This window comes from Bufo bufo, chromosome 6 (assembly GCF_905171765.1).
Source record: "Bufo bufo chromosome 6, aBufBuf1.1, whole genome shotgun sequence".
In the NCBI taxonomy this organism is placed as follows: Eukaryota; Metazoa; Chordata; class Amphibia; order Anura; family Bufonidae; genus Bufo; species Bufo bufo.
The window spans coordinates 79,580,503-79,602,994 of NC_053394.1; the positions used below are offsets into that span (position 1 = coordinate 79,580,503).

At 44.3% G+C, this 22,492-nt stretch overlaps 1 protein-coding gene across 7 annotated transcripts in view; it reads left to right on the top strand.

Annotated features, from left to right (window-relative positions):
• LOC121004054 (intelectin-1-like) overlaps window positions 1-22,492 on the top strand; it is a 64,709-nt gene that overhangs the window by 16,009 nt on the left and 26,208 nt on the right. For 2 of the 7 annotated variants that reach the window (XM_040436114.1, XM_040436113.1), the window contains one exon: window positions 15,784-15,855. In XM_040436114.1, coding sequence (XP_040292048.1) covers window positions 15,784-15,855 — 72 coding nt within the window. Of the gene's footprint in view, window positions 1-2,478; window positions 2,601-3,369; window positions 3,377-15,781; window positions 15,856-22,492 lie in introns of those variants that run through there. The other 5 variants (XM_040436112.1, XM_040436117.1, XM_040436118.1 and 2 more) reach the window with 5 other exon arrangements.

Below are 22,492 nucleotides of genomic sequence, written 5' to 3' on the forward strand. Positions count from 1 at the left end.
GAAAGAAGGCCATAGTGGAACATGGAACATCAAACAAGACCTACATTGTGGAACAAAACATGTGATATATTTACTAACCTGTCCTTGCAAATTAAAATATGTCGGCAGAACAACACAAACAGTCAGAGAAAGAATGAATGAGCACCGCTCAAACATCAGACGAGGCGTCTTAACCCATAGCGTATCCCGTCATTACTCAGAGAAACATAACAAGGACCCATCCACACTCAGAGTTTCACCTATAGAACACATAACCACCTCTTATCAACAACTTTGCCAGAAAGAAATGCACTGGATTTATCGCCTCAATACATTAACACCTTTTGGATTAAACGAATCGATCGAATACTCAAACTACTAACCAGAACCTCTAAATACCACTATGCCAAGAACAGAATATAATCAGAAAGTGTGGGTGCGAGATATTTGTAAATTTATGTATATGTATGTATATGTATTCATGTATGTATACATATGTTTTTGTATGTGTATGCAGTTGAAAACAAAACACAGAAAAAGCTACTTATATCCCCACATCGCCAACATGAACGGTCTGCGCACACACGCACAGACACAGCCTCCACCACAAGACCTTCCCTATTTTCCACATATTTCCGTCTATATCTCTCTAAGCACCCTACATACGAAAAAACATCTAACCGCACATTAGGGATCTGGCAAAGATTACATCTTTTACCAATGCTACACATGACTAAATGCATATTTTATTTTATTTTATTTTTTATTTTTTATTTATTATTTTTTATCATTTCATTATATTTTTTATCCATCTTTGTATGTATTTTATGCGTATATATGTATATATATGTGTGTATGTAGGTGTGTGTTTGTGTGCGTATATATATGTGTATATGTGTCTCCTTTGGATCGGAAAACTTGGTTATGTTTTGGAGAGGCCAAAGCACAGTCTGACTAACATTCATTTCACTCTGTTTTATTTATTTTTTAATTTTTATTTTTTCTATTTATATATGGTATTACCACTTTTATTCATTCTTTATCTAATTTTCCACCATACAGTTTTTTAATAGTGTTCTTTTAATCCTTACTGTTCACAATTCTTGCGCAATTTCTGTATAAGCTCATGCGGAACACTCCTGGTCCAATGACAGTTGTATACAATTTATATATATGTAACTTCTGTTTGTACTATTTGTAATTTTCAAATTGCTCTTTACTCTGGAGCAACTAATTGGTGCAATTTCACCCCCTCCCCTTCTCCCAACCCTTCTCCCCCCTCCTTGCCCATATATACAGGATTAGAGTAAAAAACCTTGCATTATCACCACCGTATATGCCCCCTATCACCATTCCAGACAAGCCACCCATATCACTCCTGAAATTGTACTATTCTGCATTTATCTTGTATTAGTTGCGTTGCGTTCCACTGTGGAACGCAAACCGGAACTCACTACTCAGCCGCTCCAAGCGCTCTAAGCTGGAGCACAACTCCGAACCACGTCACTTCCTTCTAAGCGCTTGCCTTCTTACCTCCTAGGTTCCGGTGCGTTCCACGCTGGAACGCAAACCGGAACTATTTCAAACTCAGCCGGCCAATATGCGCTCCACTCTGGAACGCATACCGGAAGTGACATCACTTCCTCTCCCCGCTGCCGATGCCCTGCAAACAGGTTTTTGCCGCTCTTTTTAAGTATAAATACATGTGAACGATTGTAATTTACTTATGCTCCTGATGAAGGGGATCCTTGGTGACCCCGAAACGCGTTGAGCCTACCTTTACCTTTACCCTACCCTGTGCTAATAAAGAGGAAATTTACCAGACGTTCCAGCTGTGACTGCCGTTCATTTCCAGACGATCGTTTAGGCGACCCAGGCGCAGGAGGAAGCAGAGTGGGTGTTATGTGCTTTATCCCACCCTGCCCCTCCTGGGTGAAGTGAGTTTTCTTACTCTAAAGTTTTTTACTTGAAAATTTCCATTTCTAAATATTGCATTTTAGAAAACTCTTTTCTAGAGGGAATACCTTGATTGAAAAATTCCCACTGAGGCATTTTTAATATACTATTTTTAATATACTACTTTTAATATAGTATTTCTAATATACCACCTTCATTTCACCATCACTATTTAATCCTAAAAGTAACCCTGCTGGGTTGCACAAGCATCTGGAATTTTTCAATAGTGAATGAGACGACGGCTGGTTTTGACACTCCATTACCCACTGTTCTACCATTCTAAATTAAGCAGCTGACTACCTCTGAGGGATTTGGCGCCGCATACAGGTTCCTTTTTTCTTTTGTTTTGTCTCTTCCCTCATAGTTCCTCAGGGCTGGCTGTGGCTGATTTCTCCAGTCTCCAATTGGGTCATTAGGAAATCCGGTGACCTGAATGCGGAGGGGGTCCCCTCTTATCATGGTATAAACTGTAGCAAACAAAGGGATGACAGCCTGGAGTTATGGAAGTAGCATAATTATGCTACACTAACAGTGGAGTACTGGCTCACTTGGCTGTTTCTGTAAGCCTGGCTTCCTAGGGCTGGCGCTTAGTCCTATCTCATCATTGAAGCAGCAAGATGGGAGAACCCCTTTGACTCAAGGAAGACAAACACAATTTTAGGCAGGTATGGTAGTTTAATGTGAATTATCAGTGTATTTAAAGTTTATAGTCATGAGTAGAGATAAGCAAATTTCTCAAAAATTCAGTTCGGCCGGTTCACCGAATTGTTCGAAAAGATTCGATGTGAATTTATTTGTGGGGAACTGCATTAAAAACCAGCTATGTCCTGGCTGCAGAGAGCCTGTATAGTGGTGTAGAACACTGTGCCTTGCAGTAACACGCATAGGGAGTCTGCTAAGGTAGCAAAACAATACTGTGAGTCAGTATGACACGCAGAGGACAGGAGTCGCTCTTAGAATCACTGCACACTTCACTTATTTGCGCAGTTATGGGGCCAAAATTGACCAAATAACTCAAGTGTGAACTCAGCCTTACAGTTCAATGTTAGCGTCAAGAAGAAGTGCACTCCTTTTACACCGTCGTCAGCTGATTCCACATAGATGTCTACAGAACCTTTTCTATTAAACACTTATGCAAGTAGAGCCCCCTGACAGAGTGGAGAGGGTTTTAGCAGTACGTTTGTGTTGACGTCACAGATTATTTCGCCCTTCCTCTGATCTGTCAGAACAATAACTCCCCAAAAAACGTATCCTGTCTGTTGAGCATCTGCCTTCACTCGGTCTGCATTTGGTCAGTAATCCATCAGTATTACTAATGCCCAAAAAAAACAGGAGTGGATCCAAAACAGAGATGATACGTGAATGTCTTATGTGTTTTGTACCCACTCCTGCTTTTGGCTACCAAATCAAAAAAACAATTCTGATGCAAAATAGGGACCATGTCATAGAGGCCTTACAGCTGCTACATAGACAGGATCCGTTGTGCGTCTCATTTTTCCTTCCTTCTGACAGATCAAAAGAAGGGTTAAATAAATGATTATGTTAACCAGGCCAAAAAGGCAAAATAGTGGCCCAGTCTTGGAGTGGGGAGGGTGGGAACAGCATGAGAAGTCCACAGAGTGGCCCAATGACATAGTGGTGAGGTGGAAGCAGCGTCAGGAGACCACAGAGTAGCCCAGTGACATAGTGGTGAGGTGGCAGCAGCATGAGGAGACCACACAGTTGCCCAGAGACATAGTGTTGAGGTGGTAGCTGCATGAGGAAACCACAGAGTGGCTTAGTGACATAGTGTGGAGGTGGCAGCAGCATGAGGAGACCACAGAGTAGTGATGTGGCAGCAGCATGAGGAGACCACAGAGTGGTGAAGTGGCAGCAGCATGAGGAGACAACAGAGTGGCCCAATGATATAGTGTTGAGGTAGCAGCAGCATGAGGAGACCACAGATTAGTGATGTGGCAGCAGCATAAGGAGGCTACAGAGTGGCCTATTGACATAGTGTTGTGGTAGCAGCAGCATGAGGAGACCACAGAGTGGCCCAGTGACATAGTGTTGAGATGGCAGCAGCATGAGGAGACCATAGAGAAGTGATGTGGCAGCAGCATGAGGAGACCACAGAGTGGTTAGGTCGCAGCAGCATGAGGAAACCACAGAGTGGTGATGTGGGACCAGCATGAGGAGACCACAGAGTGGCCCAGTGACATAGTGTTGAGGTAGCAGCAGCATGAGGAGATCACAGAGTGGCCCAGTGGCATACTGTGGAGGTGGCAACAGCATGAGGAGACCACAGAGTAGTGAGTGGCAGCAGCATGAGGAGACCACAGAGTGGCCCAATGATATAGTGTTGAGATAGCAGCAGCATGAGGAGACTATAGAGTAGTGATGTGGCAGCAGCATGAGACCACAGAGTGGCCCAATGATATAGTGTTGAGATAGCAGCAGCATGAGGTGACCACAGAGTAGTGATGTGGCAGCAGCATGAGGAGACCTCAGAGTGGTTAGGTTGCAGAAGCATGAGGAAACCACAGAGTGGTGATGTGGAAGCAGCATGAGGAAACCACAGAGTGGCCCAGTGACATAGTGTTGAGACAGCAGCAGCATGAGGAGACCACAGAGTGGCTCAGTGACATAGTGTGGAGGTAGCAGCAGCATGAGGAGACCACAGAGTGGCCCAGTGACATATTGTTGAGGTGGCAGCAGCATGAGGAGACCACAGAGTGGCCCATTGACATAGTGTTGAGGTGGCAGCAGCATGAGGAGACCACAGAGTGGCCCAGTGACATAGTGTTGAGGTAGCAGCAGCATGAGGAGACCACAGAGTGGCCCATTGACATAGTGTTGAGGTAGCAGTGGCACGAGGAGACCACAGAGTGGCCCATTAACATAGTGTTGAGGTGGCAGCAGCATGAGAAGACCACAGAGTGGCCCAGTGACATAGTGCTGAGGTAACAGCAGAATGAGGAGACCACAGAGTGACCCATTGACATAGTGTTGAGGTAGCAGCAGCAGCATGAGGATACCACAGCGTGGCCCAGTGACAGAGGTGGGGGGCAATACCAGTACCAGCTGAAGATGGTGACTGGCAGTAGGAGCACCTAGCAGCAGGTGTGACATCAGGTGGATGACAGCATCAGAATAGTAGCTGAAGCAGGTAGCCAGAAGAAACAGGTCTCTTTTGTTGGTATGGCACCATGGATGATCTAGTCTGATGCATCAGGCACTGGTGTTTGAAAATCCTGACTAATCCACGCCTGATTCATCTTCACAAAGGTCAGTTTCTCCACATTATAGGTAGACACGCGAGTTCTTCTTGGGATAACTATGGCCCCCCGCTGCACTAAACACCCGCTCTGATGCCACACTGCTGGCCAGCTGCAGCCACAAATCAAGTTTGGCTGCCCAGTAGTCTAGGAGATCTTCGATGTGGGGTGGCAGGGTGCACTCCAAGTATGCCACAACCTTCTGGTTTAGGTTCTGCTCAATGTCTAGCTGATGCTGCTGGTGAGTAGTTTCTTCAGTAGGAGGTTGAAGAAAACTGCTCATCTGCGACTCCAGACTTAAGTTGCTGCTGATGGAGCTGGTACTGCTCCTGCCCCCCCTCCCCAGCAGCCATTTCAGTGGAACGTGAGTGCAGATGGCCCCCCGGGCAGACCTATGTGAGGTCGATGGCGCACATAGGCAGTGGCCAACTGATTACATAGGATGTCTCGATAGTAGTTCAGTTTGTCCTCCCTCTCAGCTGGTGTGAAAAAGGCCCCCATTTTGGACCAGTAGCGAGGGTCTAACATGGTGGAGAGCCAGTAGTCATCCCTCTTCCGAATGGTGACAATTCGGCTGTCACTACCCAAGCAAGTGAGCTTGCATCGGGCCATTTGTGCAAGTGACTCATAGGGACTCCCTGCCTCCATCTCCACTGCATACTGCCACGGAGTGTCTGGGTCCTCTGCCTCCTCTTCCTCATCGCCCTGTAGCTCCTCTAGCTGCTCCTGCTCGTCTTCTCCTGTCACCTGTGTAGAAAAAACACCCATTTCTCTACACATTGCTTGTGCTCGAATGTCCTCCTACTCTAGATCAGCCCCCACAGCGCTCATGTGGCCGTGAGATATAGTCGCCATGTCTTCTGTCCCCTGGACAGCCAGATTTAGCATCATCTGTTCCAGGACATAAAGCAGTGGAATGACATTGTTTATCCCGTAGTCCTGGCGACTGACAAATAAAGTGGCCTCTTCAAAGGGCCTGAGCAAACGGCAGGTGTCACGCATGAGCTGCCATTGGCTAACATCAAAGTTACACAGGAGGAGTACCTCTGTCCGTCTGTATCATCAAGAAATCGTTTATGGTCTTTCTCTGTTCATATAATCGGTCCAAAATATGGAGGGTGGAATTCCAACGGGTTAAAACGTCGCATATTAGCCTATGTTGGGGATGCCATTCTGCCGCTGCAGCTCAAGAAGGGTGTGCTTTGCGCTGTACAAGTGGATGAAGTGCATGCAAAGTTTCATGGCCATTTTCAGGATGTCTTGCAGATGGGCGGAAGACTTTAGGAACCGCTTTACAATCAGATTAAACACGTGCGCCATGCAGGGCACATGGCTCAGCCCTCCTTGACCTAGCGCGGCACCATGTTCTTTCCTTTATCGGTCACCATGGTTCCGAATTTGAGTTGTCGATGAGAAAGACAGGATTTGATTTCTTGATAAAGGACGCGGAGCAGTTCCTCCCCTGTGTGACTCCATTCGCCCAGGCAAACCAGGTGCAGAACAGCGTGACACCGCCATGCCCTGCACATTTGGTCTGCTGTAGGGGCACTGTGAATTGTCCCTGCAGTGGAGGCTGAAGACACAGTGGATGATGAGGAGGCAGAGGCGGATATTGTCGCAGGACCAATGGCATGAGAACGTGGAGGCAGAAGCGGCATCACCTGGCCAAGTTGCTGGTGTGGTTGTGCAGGAACCATATTCATCCAATGGGCTGTAAGGACATATATTGTCCTTGCCTGTAGTTACAGCTCCACATGTCGACGCTGCCGTGCACTTTGGCAGACACCGACAGGCTCAAGGACTGGCCCACCTTCTGTTCTACATATGTGTGCAGGGCTGGTACTGCCTTTTTGGCAAAAAAATGAGGGCTTGGGACTCTCCACCTCGGCTCAGCACAAGCCATCAGTTCTCTGAAAGGTGCAGAGTCCACCACTTGGAATGGGAGGGACTGCAGCACCAGCAACTTGGCCAGGATCACGTTCAGCTTCTGGATGAGTGCACGCATACTGTTGTCTCTTGGCAATCGCTTTGGTGATTGATTGCTGACGGAATGACTGACGAAGAGGAGCAGGAGCATCAGGACCAGCAAATGATGGGATGGACAGACAGCTCCCTTCAGCTGAGGTGGTGGAGTCTTCACTGCATGAAATTGGGTGCGTGCCACTGGGTGATGCAGCGGTTTCTGCGGCAGGCTGGACCACCACATCGGAGCCACCGTTCCCCCAGGCCACTTTATGGTGACACTGCATGTGTTGACGCAGGGCTGCCATGCTTCACCTTCTGCCCACAAATTCGGCAAATGGCCATGTTCACCTCCTCCGGTGGTGCCTGACTGCTTGCAACACCCAACTCCCACACGGCTCTCCTCATCACTACTTGCACACCTAACGGAGGAAGCGGCGGATGTCTCCTCCAGATCTTGGCTGGGCAGTAGCTGCTGACTGTCCTCTAGTAGCTCGTCTTCGCTGAAAAGTGGAGTTGAGCCTACGGCATATAATGCATCTCGCGCTGAGGGAACTGAAAATGACAGAGGAAGGTTCAGGACAGGTGGGTGCACAAGGCTTGCTCCTGGGCCATGCCAACTAAGCTTCGTGTCAGAGTAACCCACCGACTCTAGGCTGGGGGTGTCTGATGTCACTTGCTATGAAGTCGAACACCGAGTCAACCATTCAAGCACCGCTAGGTTGCTGGTCAAGACACAACCGCTTGATGACACCGGGAGCTCAGGCCTCTCGCTGCGACTCCTGCTGCCACCCACTTTCTACTGCTGCCTGCGACAGAAACATTCCCTTTGAAGGGCCAGTCACCTGTCGTTACTTCACCGCTGAACGGCAATTAAGACATATATATAATTTTTTCTAATTAATAAACTCCCCCCCAAAAAGAAAAATAACCACAATTCACCCCAGAACGGCAATTAAGACTTACTCTTTTTCCTATTTCCCAGAAAATGGAATATAACTATCACAATTCACTGCAGAACGGCTAATGGGACATACGTATATTTTCTTTTTCTACACCACGTAAATGGCTGCAGTACAATGTAACTTCACCACTGAATGCCAATTATGACATATATTTTCTCCTTTTTTTTCCTATTTCTACACCCCAAAAGAAGAAATATAACTATCACAATTCACCCCAGAACGGGTGATGGGACCTACGTATATTTTATTTTTCTACACCACATAAATGGCTGTAGTACAATGTTATTTCACCGCTGAACGGCAATTATGACATATATTTTTCCCTATTAATATACCCCAAAAAATAAATAAATAAACAGTGTGAAATCAATGCAAAATGGCTAATGGGACCTAAGTTTCTTTCCTATTAATACACCACGTAAATGGCTGTAGTACAATGTAACTTCAGCGCCGAACGGCACTTATGAATTATTTTTCCCTTTTTTTTCCTATTAATACACCCCCCAAAAAAAAAAACAACAATGTGAAATCAACACAGAATGGCGAATGTGACGTAAGTATCTTTCCTATTAATACACCACGTAAATGGCTGTAGTACAGTACAATGTAACTTTACCGCTGAACGGCACTTATGACATTTCTTTTTTTCTTTTTCTTTTCTATTAATACCCCCCCCCCCCAAGAAAGGCTAATAGGACGTACGTACCTTTCCTATTAATATACCCCGTAAATGGCTTTATCACAGAACTTGCACCCCAATCACAAGCAAGGTTTGCTGGAATTAGTGATGTATCATATAATGCAAACACCCTAAAAGCAATTTGGATCCCTAATAAGTGCTGCAAGGTGTAATAGAATCGCTCCTATTGCACCCTGTTCTCCGTTTATAGCGTGGATGATGCCTTCCTATGATTTCCCTACACCTTGACTAATCTTTCCCTGAACTTGTAAATCTTTTTTTAACTACAATAAAGTCTTTCCTAGCACTATCCCTAGCGCCTACCGACGTCTCTCCCTGCATTAAGTACACTGGAAAATGGCAGAATCTAAAATGTCTGAGGCTATTTATAGGGCTGTGACATCACAGTGCTGGCTGGCTGCTGATTGGCTGCATGCATGACATTGTGGGTGAACCCTCGTTCCAAGACTTCTCTTCCGGCTGTAGGGCTGACGTCATCGGCGCAGGCGCACTGAGAAAGGAGCAGCCAAGCGAGCGTCCTTCTCTCAGAGCGCCTGCGCCGAATGACGACCGGTACGGCACAGGCGCGGGATTTGATCTGCAGGCAGGGCCAGCTGGAGCATGAGAGCGCTCGCTGGCCCTGTCAATCAAGTGGAGGAGGGGGCGTTTTTTCAGACAGAGGATGCGGCGGCTACCAGCAAGTTTGCCCAACTTGCTGGTAGTGAAGAAATTTACATATCACTAAAGTCAGATTTTTACTGAAATTGCACCACAGCCTGAGGTAAGAGGGGTATATATCGAATCTGTAAACATTAGCAAATATATCAAGTCAAAAACTGAAAATTGGTGTTTGGGGGGCAATGAGCAGGACCGTGGTATGGTTACACGGACGCCAAATTATGCAGTGGGTCCGGATATGGGTATATAAGTCTATAGTTTTTGTTCCTGACACCAATTGCATCGTGGCAGGGTACAGTCTCAGGGCCCTTTAAGGTGTTGCAACTCACGTACCAGGTTAGGAATGCCAGAGTGGTGTAATGTCTCTGATGATAGTAGGTATAGTGTCAACGGTGTCTCCTACCTTGGTACGGCTGGACTCCTGGATCCTGGCTCACTTGCAATAAATGAGTGTGTTGTTAGTAGGAGTAATTGAAGAACTTGGTAGTAATGAATGAGATCCAGACTTGAAATATAATTCAACTTGTCTTTACTGGAGGCAGCATTAATCCACATGAGATACAGCAATAGTCTTGGGTCCCAGCAGGTATTGGCAATGTATGGCAGGGATCAATATCTCTTCTGCTTCTATCATGTGCCTGGAGCTCTCTTGCAGGATTAGTCGTCTGCTTATGGCTCTGTAGTATGTGGCAGGAATCTATATCTTCTGCTCTGTCTATCCTATGCTGTGTATGGGACTGACTAGCTGAGAAGGAATTTGGCTTCTCCTGGTCTCTGGATGGTACTCACAGTTGTGCTCATAAGGAATAGTTTGTCCTGGAGTTCTGGAGATGGCTGCTTGCTTGTCACCAGCTGAGGCTGAAGGGCTCAGACTGGGAATGAAGATCTTTGGTCTCAACCGAGACAAGATCCTGGTTTGGGATCCCTATTTCTGGGAGTTCTTACTTGCACAGCCTTCCCCTAGCAGGGGTGGCTGGCACACTAACTCTAACTTCCTTCCCCACCCGTGAGGCAGGACATGGGCCAGCTCACTCTGCTCAAAGAGGGTGGAGCTAAACTGGAATGTACTATTCCAGTCTAGATATGCTAAACTGAACTAAGACCTTGCTAACACATTGCTGCCACCTGCTGGTGTACATGGAAATGACAGCAAATTACATGTAACAGGCTTAGAAAATGCACATTAGTGAGCATATGATGTTAAATTACATTAGATGACAAGGCACATGTTACAAACAAATAGTAGCGGGGAAAAAGAGTTTAGTAACATAACTCTGGGATGTTACAACAGAAGCCCTTTAATTCTTGCACCAGGGCCCATGAGCCTTAAGCTACGCCCCTAGTCAGAAGATTTGTAGCTATGAAACTGGCTGACCTGTTACATGTGCTCTTGGCAGCTGAAGACATCTGTGTTGGTCCCATGTGCCTGCATTGCTGAGAAAAATAATGCTTTAATATATGCAAATGAGCCTCTAGGAGTTACGGCAACTCCATTGGGATAGGGGGGAGAGGGGGTTGTTGTGGCCTTCTCACAGCTAACTATGCACAGTGCCGTACATTGTATAGTGGATATATGTAGTATTGCAGCCCAGGCTCATTAACTTTAATGGAACTGAGCTGCAACCAGGCCATATGACTGATGAACGTGACGACACTGACCTAGGAAGAGGCCGCAGTGCTCACCGTAGCACTGGAGCCTCATCAGCTGATTTGTAGGTGTGCCAGACCTCCACCGATCAGATATTGATGACTTATCCTGAGTACAGGTCATCAATATATGAGTCCTGGAAAACCCCTTTAGGTTATAAGATCAATGCTTTTTATATTTGACCTTTGAATAAGCCCTTTAAATATGATAGTGTGATATATAAGATTAAAACTTTTTTGTCACATTTCTCTTACTTCCTAAGCCAATGGGACATTTCAGGATTCTGTATATAAGGAAACCATAGGACCTGAGCTAAGAGGACTGGGGTTGCTGAAATGCCATTCTCCCTTGGCCATGGTTGACTTTTTTCGTGCTTTGGTGCCTCACAACCTGGAATTAACATGGATTGAGAATTTGCATCATTTAATTTATAGAAAATGCCCACAACTTTGAAGATGTTTTTTTATTTTATTGTGAAGCAAACAACAAATAGGACAAAATAGCATAAAAAGTCAATGTGCATAACTATTCACCCCCCTAAAGTCAATACTTCGTAGAGCCACCTTTTACGGCAATCACAGCCCCAAGTCGCTTTGGATAAGTCTCTATGTGTGTTTGGGGTCATTCTCCTGCTGGAAGGTGAACCTCCGTCCTAGCCTCAGATCACGCACAGAGTGGTGCAGGTTTTGCTTAAGAATATCCCTGTATTTAGCACCATCCATCTTTCCCTCAACTCTGACCAGTTACCCAGTCCCGGCTGCTGAAAAACATCCCCACAGCATGATGCTGCCACCACCATGTTTCACTGTGGGGATGGTGTTCTTTGGGTGATGTGATGTGTTGGGTTTTCGCCAGACATAGCGTTTTCTTTGATGGCCAGAAAGTTTAAATTTAATCTCATCAGACCAGAGCACCTTCCTCCATACATTTTGGGAGTCTCCCACGTGTCTTTTCCCAAACTCACAACATGCCTTTTTGTTTTTAGCTGAAAGTAATGGTTTTCTTCTGGCCACATTGTCGTCCTATGTACAGATACTGCAGTCTCTGCAGCTCCTCCAGGGTTACCTTAGGTCCAGGGGCGGACACAGGCAGCAAAGGGCCCCTGTGCAAAGGATGTACCTGGGCCCCCCCACCAAACCACACATACAAATATAAACATATATGTGCAAATAAAAAACATCTTGTGAATATGTTTACAATATGTGTATATATTCTTTTCATACTAGGTCACGCCTCTAACTATACATACTCAGTACCCTTAATGCCCCCACATAGTAATTATTCCCTCTTTGTGCTAGTACATAGTAGTTATGTCCAGATATGTGCCCCCTCACAGTAGTAATGGTCAGATATGTGCCCCCTTCACAGGAAGTTAAAAAAATATACTCACCTCGTTCCTTATGATCACAGTTCAGCCACTGGCGCTCCACAGCAGTAGCAGGATGTAGTGTCACACATTGCTCTGCTAGTCTGTGTAGGAGGAGGAGCACAGCAGATTCCCGGCCGCACCGCTCCTCCTCGTACACAGACCAGCAGTGTGATGTGTGACACTACATCCTGCTACTGCTGTGGAGCCAGGTCCATATTTAGATTTGATGCTGCCCTAGTGTCACGCCGATGACAGGTTTGAGAAGGTCTGAAAGAATATCTGCACATTAGTTATCTGACAGCCTCTTTTGGTTTCACTTTGTCTGTGTGTTGCTGGTATGTCCACACCCCCTGTTCAGGTGTGGATCATGTGACCTTCACCTCTCCCTATTTAGTCTGACTTTACCCATCACTCCTTGCTCTCGATAGCTTAATTTGGTTTTTGGAAGAGCTGGAGTGTGGTTCGTGGTGAAGTCCTGTTCGTCCATCATCCATCAGCCTCAGAAGTTGTGTTCCGCTTGTTGTGTTTTGTATTCCCCCCACCTTTGTTGTTTACTAGGCCTTAGCGAGACGCTGGTTCCTTCACCAGGGAAGGAGCGGGTTGTCTCTGCCTGGTCATTACTATTAGGGCAACTGAGGGCCACCAGGGTTTTCTAGGTTCCTGTGTATGGGCATCTCTACCATCGACAGGTGCCCATACGGATAGGAGTTAGGGCCAGGAGCAGGGTTTTATAGGTGGTGACCCTTTTCCTTCCCTAGCGGTGAGGCCTAGTGTCTTTTCCCTTCCTTCTTGTTGTCCTTTTGGTGTTCTCCCCTACAACATCCGTGACACCTAGGCACTTTAGTGCCAGCTTTCTCCCCCCAATGAAGTCCATAGCTGATGATAAAATGCTCCCTAGGCCTTCAGCTATCCCTGACCTGTTACGTGTGCGCTTGGCAGCTGAAGACATCTGTGTTGGTCCCATGTTCTTATGTGCCTGCATTGCTGAGAAAAATTATGTTTTATTATATACAAACGGCTGCGTTACCATTACACCTAGAGGCTCCGCTCTCTGTAACTGCAGCGCCCTCTGCACTTTAACATGGCCCGGTGGGATAACATTTTTGACTGCCAGGCCCTGTCAAAGTAGACAGGGAGCGGCAGTTGTAATAATAACGCCCCCGTTGCTCCTAGAGGATCATTTGCATATATTCAAATATTCTTTTTTTCTCCTCAATAATGCAGACATATATGAATATGGGCCCAACACAGACCATCACTGATGGGTGGCTTTAATGCAGCCCTAGCCATTTTACAAGGTAAGGCAGCGCTAAAGCATGTAAATTAGTGCCAGTGACATCACCGGGCTCACAGCCAGGCGGAAGCCTCCCCCAAATAGTATCGCCAGTGGTGATAATGCTCCCTACAGTGCCCTCAGTACTAATAAGGCTCCCCTATAGGGCACCTCTTATAATCTATAAGGCACTTCTATAGAGCCCTCAGTAGTAGTAATACCCTCCACCACTGCACACAGTATTTATAATGTTCCCTGCAGTGCCCCCTGTAATTATAATACCTCCTGCCATACCCCCCGGAGTTATAATCATCTCTGTAGTGTCCCCATAAATTATAATGCCTGTTCTCTCCCTCCAGTTTTCTATACCATGCAGTCCCATGTAAATAACACAAGTCGTCTCCCACCAGTCTTATATATGATACAGTCCCATGTAAATAACCTATCTTCCTTACAGTCTTCTATACCATGCAGTCCCATGTAAATAACTTCACTCCTCTCCCTTCAGTCTTCTATACCATGTAAATAACATTAGTCCTCTCCCTCCAGTCCTATGTAAATAACTTCTCTTCCTTACAGTTCTCTATAACATACAGTCCCATTAAAATAACTTAAATCCCCTCCTTCACCCCCTCCAACACATAGTCCCATATAAATAACATCACTCCTTACCCTCCAGTCTTCTGAAATATCCAGTCCCATGTAAATAACACCAGTCATCTCCCTCCAATCTTATATAACATACAGTCCCATGTAAAAAACATATATTTCTTATAGTCTTCTATAACATACAGTGCTATGTAACTGACACCCCTCCCCTCCCTTCAGCCCCTCTAACATACAGTCCCAGTTAAATAACATATTTCCCTCCCACTAAGCAGGGAGGAGGTATAATGGGGAGAACCATACCTCCCAGCATTTCTCCGGCACTTACATTCATTCCATGACATCACAGGTCTCCCCTGCTGAGCGCTGCCTTTTTCTGCACTAGTCACATGATGGTGACCTCATCACAGGTCCTACCACCACTTCCAGTGTTGAAAAGGTCACATGACTATGATGTAATCGCAGGTCCTTGAGCTATGGAGTGTAGACATAAACGGGCAGCAGATTCGCAGTAAGTGCTAATCAGGCCCCCTGCCCCTCACAAATTCCGCCCCCTCCCGACCTCTACACCAAGGTGCCCAGGTTACCCTGTTGGCAGAGGTAGGGAATGAAAAATATGATAAGATAAAAAAATAAACGCCTCTGCTGGCACTGGGATGGGCCCTCTCCCTTGCTGGGCCCCTGTGCAACTGAACCAGCTGCACAGGCGGTATGTCTGCCCCTGCTTAGGTCTCCATGCTGCCTTTCTGATTAATGCCCTCCTTGCCCGGTCCATGAGTTTTGGTGGGCGGCCGTCTCTTGGTAGGTTTGCTGTTGTGCCATGTTCTTTCCATTTGGTTATGATAGATTTGATGGTGCTCCTGGGGATAATCAAAGATTTGGATATTTTTTTTATCACCGAACCTTGACTTATACTTCTCAATAACATTGTCCCTTACTTGTTTGGAGAGTTCCTTGGTCTTCATGGCAGTGTTTTGTTAGTTATGCCTCTTGCTTAGTGTTGCAGCCTCTGGGGCCTTTCAAAAAAGGTGTGTATATGTAATGACAGATCATGTGACACTTAGATTGCACACAGGTGGACATCATTTCACTAATTATGTGACTTCTAAAGGTAATTGGTTGCACCAGAGCTTTTTATGGGTTACATACACATATGCCAATTTTCTGTTTTCTATTTCTAAACAATAGTTTTATTCATATATTTTTCTCATTTCACTTCAGCAATTTAGACTATTGTGTTCTGATGCATCACATAAAATTCAGATTAACAAAACATTGATAATGTAACAAAACATGAAAAAAGTCAAAGGGGGTGAACACTTTTGCAAGGCACTGTATATAGTATGTATATAGTATTGTCACTGTTAATATTGATTTCCATTAACTTTTGTCTTTCCTTCCTGTAACTGAGCAGGTGAAATGTTGCTGCGCAGTCTTTTAGTGCTTTCTCTAGCACTTACTGGAGTATATACTAACAAATGTGGTAAGTACTTTAGGATGTTAAAATAATTTAAAGGGGTTTTCCGAGATTTTTCTCAGGATAGGTCATCAGTATTTGATCTGTGGGGGTCCAATACCCGGGACCTCTGCCGGTCAGTTGTTTGAGAAGGCACTCCTGTGAGCGCAGCGGCCTACTTGTTGCTTTCCCTAGGCTAGTAATGATGCGTTCATTGGTCACTTGGAATAGGCGCAGCTCCGCCCCATTGAAGGGAATGGGGCTGAGTGCGATACCAAGCACAGCCGCTATACAATGTATGGCAGCAGCCCTCACTGGAGCACCGGTGCCGTCTTAAACAGCAAACAGCTGATTGGCGGAGGTCCCAGGTGTCCACATTTCCCCACTGGTGCATGGGGACTCTAGCAGTTTCTCTCAGACCTTTGTTACCCCCCCTGGTGTGGCATGATGGGAATTAAGCAATACATAGGTCCCAATGAAATAATTGGTTTGTCTGTATCACACAAAGATGTGCCAGGTCCTCCAGGGACATTCCTTGTATCTGCTCTCCACTCCACTTACTGTATCTGATGGAGTTTATGCCAGAGAACCCCCATCCATTAACTAAGAATTAAATTAAAAAGGTGTTTTTAAACGAAACAACCTATTTCACCCCTTCCCTCACTGAATCCTAATGGTTCTGTGTGGGAGGTGGGTAATTCCAGCGCCAGAACAGGATAGGGATGGCATAAGAGCAGCTCCTTAACCAGAGCCATGCCTGCGCTGTAATAGTATGCATCCATTGTGGGTGTCAGCTGTCACCCTGTTGCAACAGCTGATATCAGAGTCAACCGCAGCACATAATTGACCGTATCACCTACAAGGTTTTATAGGGGGAGGGCCCACTGGTGCCCCTACAGTGTGACTGGTGCAGATGGGATGGCAGGGGTGTAAGAATGACCCCCAGGTCTGCATTGTACTGGAGTCTTTTGGAATAAAGAGTTGAAAAATACACCAAAAAAGCTGAAAATGCATTCACATTCCGTTTCTTTTTTCCGTTGACAGCCATAAAGGAGGGCTTGTATTTTGTACAGGAGTTGTATTCTTTAACTGCACCAGCCCGGCAGCAAGTAAGTGATAAAAAAAAAAAAAAAAAAGAGGTTTGTTTTTCCGCCCACCCCAGGCTGCGCCCTGAGGCTGGAGCCTCCCCAGCCTCTGTGTCGGCCCGGCCCTGGGCAGGATGTCCGCTGTATAATAGTGCCCATGCCATTACATTGCTATTATAGTACAGTATGCTGTTCCCACAGTAGAAAGAGAAAAGTTGATTCCAGCTTCAGAATATAAAAAGTTTTCTTTATTCGGCTTGTAATAAAATCCAATCCAACAAAGATGTCACATGGAGAGACACAAGATTGTGACGCGTTTCGGGCTGTAGTATTGAGCCCTTCTTCAAGACAATACAAAAGTGTACTAAAAACAAATACTTTATATACCACACAAATGGGTAACTCCTCCTTCTTAGTTAATTGGAGACTGTGTCCCAGACCCAGGTGCTCCTGGATTAGTGGATCCTCCCTGGAGCATGTGGGTGGGGACGCAGTACTTCACAGTATTAACCGCTCAGAGACCACATATAAACATATTGATGCACTACATATATTGCAGAGTTAAATCATGTTTTCTGTTCAGACCCTTTGGTATGCAAGTATCTAGAATGAACATCCAATATGTTTCCCTACTTAGAAGCTTCTGTTTGCGATCGCCCCCCCTGACAGGTGTGGAAACTACTTCCACTCCCTGTACAGAAAACGCAGAAACATCACCTTTGTGAACAGTGGCAAAATGTCTGGTAGCCGCTGAGACATTACGGGACATAAAATGGGGGACATCACTCAGGTGTTTTCGTATACGCACCTTCAGTTCGTTAGTGGTGCAGCCCACGTATTGAAGGTTACATATTTTGCATGTTATGACATAAACAACATGATCTGTTTTACAATTTATATATTGCTTAAGCATGTGTTGTTTATTGTTGGCCACAGATGTGACCTCTTTTGAGATAAGCATATGTCGACAGCAAATGCATTTATTGCTGCCACATTTGTAATTACCGTTTGTTTTGAGCCAGCTAGTCGTTTTGGGGAGATTCTCCCTATATAAACTGGGGCTAATTTTTTGCCCTACTGTGGGGGCCTTTTTTGCTACACATCTGATCCCTGTTGAAACTACATTTTTCCATTCTTCATTATAATTCAAAATGTGGAGATGTTTACGTATAATTTTACAAACCTTAAAATAGTCTCTACTATAGTTGGTGATAAAGGTGATGGGTTCTTCTTTTTTAATAGTAGTGTCCTTAGTCATGATATTTTTATTACTATTCTTGTTTTTATTTATATTTTTATTTTTATTTTCATGTCCCTTATCATTAATGTCCCGCTCAGAATTTTTGTTCTCATTATCTATGTTCTTATTTTTATAATTTTTTGGAAAAATAAGGGTTTCTCTATCTTTAGATCTAGCAAAATTAATTCCTCTCTCGATATTAGTTTGGGTGTAGCCCCTCACTTTTAGTCTGGCTGCGATATTTTTTGCTTCTTTTTCAAAGAGCTCTGGGGTGGAGCAATTTCTCTTTGCCCTAATCATTTCTCCCTTAGGGATATTTTTTATGACGTGTGGTGGATGGCAGGAGGAGGCAGAGAGAATGGTATTACCAGCTGTGGATTTTCTATGGGTGTATGTGACCACCCTGCTGGTATCTTTGACACCTTCCAGGCATAAATCCAGAAAAACAATTCTCTCTGGATCGCTGGAAAAAGTGAATTTTATTGATGCAGTGCAATTGTTGAGATATTCTATACAATCAGCTATCCTCTCTGTGTCCCCCTGCCACACCCACAACATATCGTCGATATAACGACCAAACCATTTGAAATCTTCTTTATAGGGATTGTTGTCGGAAAAGAGGAAGTTATTCTCCCACCACGCCATATATATATTTGCTATTGACGGTGAATATTTAGCTCCCATAGGGATTCCTGATTGCTGTAGGTAATATTTTCTGTTGAACATAAAATAATTATGTCTCATCAGAAAATCCAGAACCAAACATAAAAATTCCTGCAGTTCTGGAGTATAATTGCTATAACATTCCAGAAACCATTTCAGAGCAACAATAGCAGATTCGTGGGGGATGTTAGTATATAATGAGGAGATGTCTGCTGTCACCCATGTATAGTTTTCATGCCATTCAAAAGAGAGAAAATTAACCAAAACTGTGCTGGTGTCTCTCAAATATCCTGGTATTAATGGCACAAGGGATTGTAGCAGGGAGTCGGCCCACTCTGATAAATTTTCAGAGTATGAGCCTATGCCTGCCACAATTGGACGTAGTGGGGGAGGGAAACCTGGTTTATGGATTTTGGGGAGCGCATGAAATATAGGTGTAATAGCATGTTCTACATACATAAATTCAACTTCTCTTTTGGACAAAATGCCCAAGGAATGACCCTTATCCAAAATAGTTTTCAGGATTTTCTGACAAGGGAGGAGAGGATTATGATCCAGTGAAAGATAGGTATTGGAGTCTTTCAGCATATCCAGTATCTGATTCTTATAAAGCTCACTATCAAGGATCACAACCGCTCCTCCCTTGTCAGCTTTCCGTATCACAACATCATGCATATTTTGTAATTCCAGAAAGGCTCTATGTTCATTTTTGGTCAGATTATTTTTCATTACTTTGTCATCTGAGATAACTTTTAAAGCACATAGATCCCTCTGGATCAAATCCTGAAATCTGTCAAGGGCCTCAGATCGGGACTGTATGGGGTAAAAACTCTTATTAGAGATTTTATATGTAGTGGATCTATTACGCATACAGTCCCCCTCTGGACCCCCACACATTTCCTGGAGCGAGGCAATCTGCACCAGGTCTGCAAAGGTGAAACATGGGTACAAGTTCTCAATTGTGGCATTACATGGTAAATCATTAACATGAGATACATCCTCTGTTATAACATTACTATCATCATTAATGACTGAGAAATGTTTCTTAAGTGTCATTTTTCTAGCAAGTTTGTTGACATCTATTATTGTGTGATATAAATCAAAACTGCGGGATGGGGAGAAAGAGAAACCCTTTCTCAGAACCCTCTCCTGGAAGGGGGAGACGGGCTCTGAGGAAAGGTTAATCACCTGTATGTCATTGGCTGTTTCTTGCGGCTCGGATATCGCCGGCCTTCGGTGTTTTCTCCCCGCCCTGCGTTTTTTGCTTGGTTACGATGACTGGAGCCTCCTGTTGCAGATCCCTTCACATGGGTATTGGAGCTTTCCGCATTATCTGAATTGGAGTCCAGAGAGTCCATGTCCGTGGAACTGAAAGACACACCTGTGTTACGTTTTGCTCTAGATCTAAAACGATTCATTTTCTTAAGAATAGATCGAGGGGTTCCTGATTTGGTATTAGACCATGTGTATACTGAATTGGTACTATAGTCCAGAAGATCCCGATTGAATTTGTTTTGCTTGAGCTCAATAAGCATGTCCTCCAGTTTATTAAGGTTTTCATTAAGTTTGGCATCCATATCCTGGAAGCTCTCGTCCAATTCATGATGTTTTAATTCCTCTTGTAATGTTTTGATCTCATCATGGGTTTCTCTTAGAGCAATTTCTTCATGTGAAATAATTAACTCCATTAATTTAGTAGAACATTCTGATAGAGTGTTGTACCATTGTGTGGTAAAAGAATCAGAGTAAGTCGTGGTTGGTTGCTTTCTTAACCGCAATCCCCTAGGCACCATATTTTTATCTAGGTATTTCTTTAGGGATGTGCAGTCCCACCACGTCTTCAACTCCTTTGCCAAAAGTATCTCCAGTGACGTCATTTTTATTTTTAAATCAATTTCACCCTGTTTGGATATACCTGCTGTATTGAAAATATTGTCCATCTTTTTCATGCGGTCTTCACATTGCTCCATTGAGCGTAATGCCGCAGACATGATCCAGAAACAATATATAGCAGGTTTTGTGGATCTCAAGCCTAAAGAAAAACCTTATTTTGCACATTCAGGTGAGGGGGAGTGCACGCTGGTTCGCATAGCATATGTGATCAAGGAAAGGATTTTAGCAGCTCTCACCTCTGGTCACCTGCCTGAAGCACGGAAAGGGAAGTGGCTTGAACCTAGCCACACTTGAAAAGTCCAAGAAGAAAGAGAAAAGTTGATTCCAGCTTCAGAATATAAAAAGTTTTCTTTATTCGGCTTGTAATAAAATCCAATCCAACAAAGATGTTCAACAGAAAATATTACCTACAGCAATCAGGAATCCCTATGGGAGCTAAATATTCACCGTCAATAGCAAATATATATATGGCGTGGTGGGAGAATAACTTCCTCTTTTCCGACAACAATCCCTATAAAGAAGATTTCAAATGGTTTGGTCGTTATATCGACGATATGTTGTGGGTGTGGCAGGGGGACACAGAGAGGATAGCTGATTGTATAGAATATCTTAACAATTGCACTGCATCAATAAAATTCACTTTTTCCAGCGATCCAGAGAGAATTGTTTTTCTGGATTTATGCCTGGAAGGTGTCAAAGATACCAGCAGGGTGGTCACATACACCCATAGAAAATCCACAGCTGGTAATACCATTCTCTCTGCCTCCTCCTGCCACCCACCACACGTCATAAAAAATATCCCTAAGGGAGAAATGATTAGGGCAAAGAGAAATTGCTCCACCCCAGAGCTCTTTGAAAAAGAAGCAAAAAATATCGCAGCCAGACTAAAAGTGAGGGGCTACACCCAAACTAATATCGAGAGAGGAATTAATTTTGCTAGATCTAAAGATAGAGAAACCCTTATTTTTCCAAAAAATTATAAAAATAAGAACATAGATAATGAGAACAAAAATTCTGAGCGGGACATCAATGATAAGGGACATGAAAATAAAAATAAAAATATAAATAAAAACAAGAATAGTAATAAAAATATCATGACTAAGGACACTACTATTAAAAAAGAAGAACCCATCACCTTTATCACCAACTATAGTAGAGACTATTTTAAGGTTTGTAAAATTATACGTAAACATCTCCACATTTTGAATTATAATGAAGAATGGAAAAATGTAGTTTCAACAGGGATCAGATGTGTAGCAAAAAAGGCCCCCACAGTAGGGCAAAAAATTAGCCCCAGTTTATATAGGGAGAATCTCCCCAAAACGACTAGCTGGCTCAAAACAAACGGTAATTACAAATGTGGCAGCAATAAATGCATTTGCTGTCGACATATGCTTATCTCAAAAGAGGTCACATCTGTGGCCAACAATAAACAACACATGCTTAAGCAATATATAAATTGTAAAACAGATCATGTTGTTTATGTCATAACATGCAAAATATGTAACCTTCAATACGTGGGCTGCACCACTAACGAACTGAAGGTGCGTATACGAAAACACCTGAGTGATGTCCCCCATTTTATTTCCCGTAATGTCTCAGCGGCTACCAGACATTTTGCCACTGTTCACAAAGGTGATGTTTCTGCGTTTTCTGTACAGGGAGTGGAAGTAGTTTCCACACCTGTCAGGGGGGGCGATCGCAAACAGAAGCTTCTAAGTAGGGAAACATATTGGATGTTCATTCTAGATACTTGCATACCAAAGGGTCTGAACAGAAAACA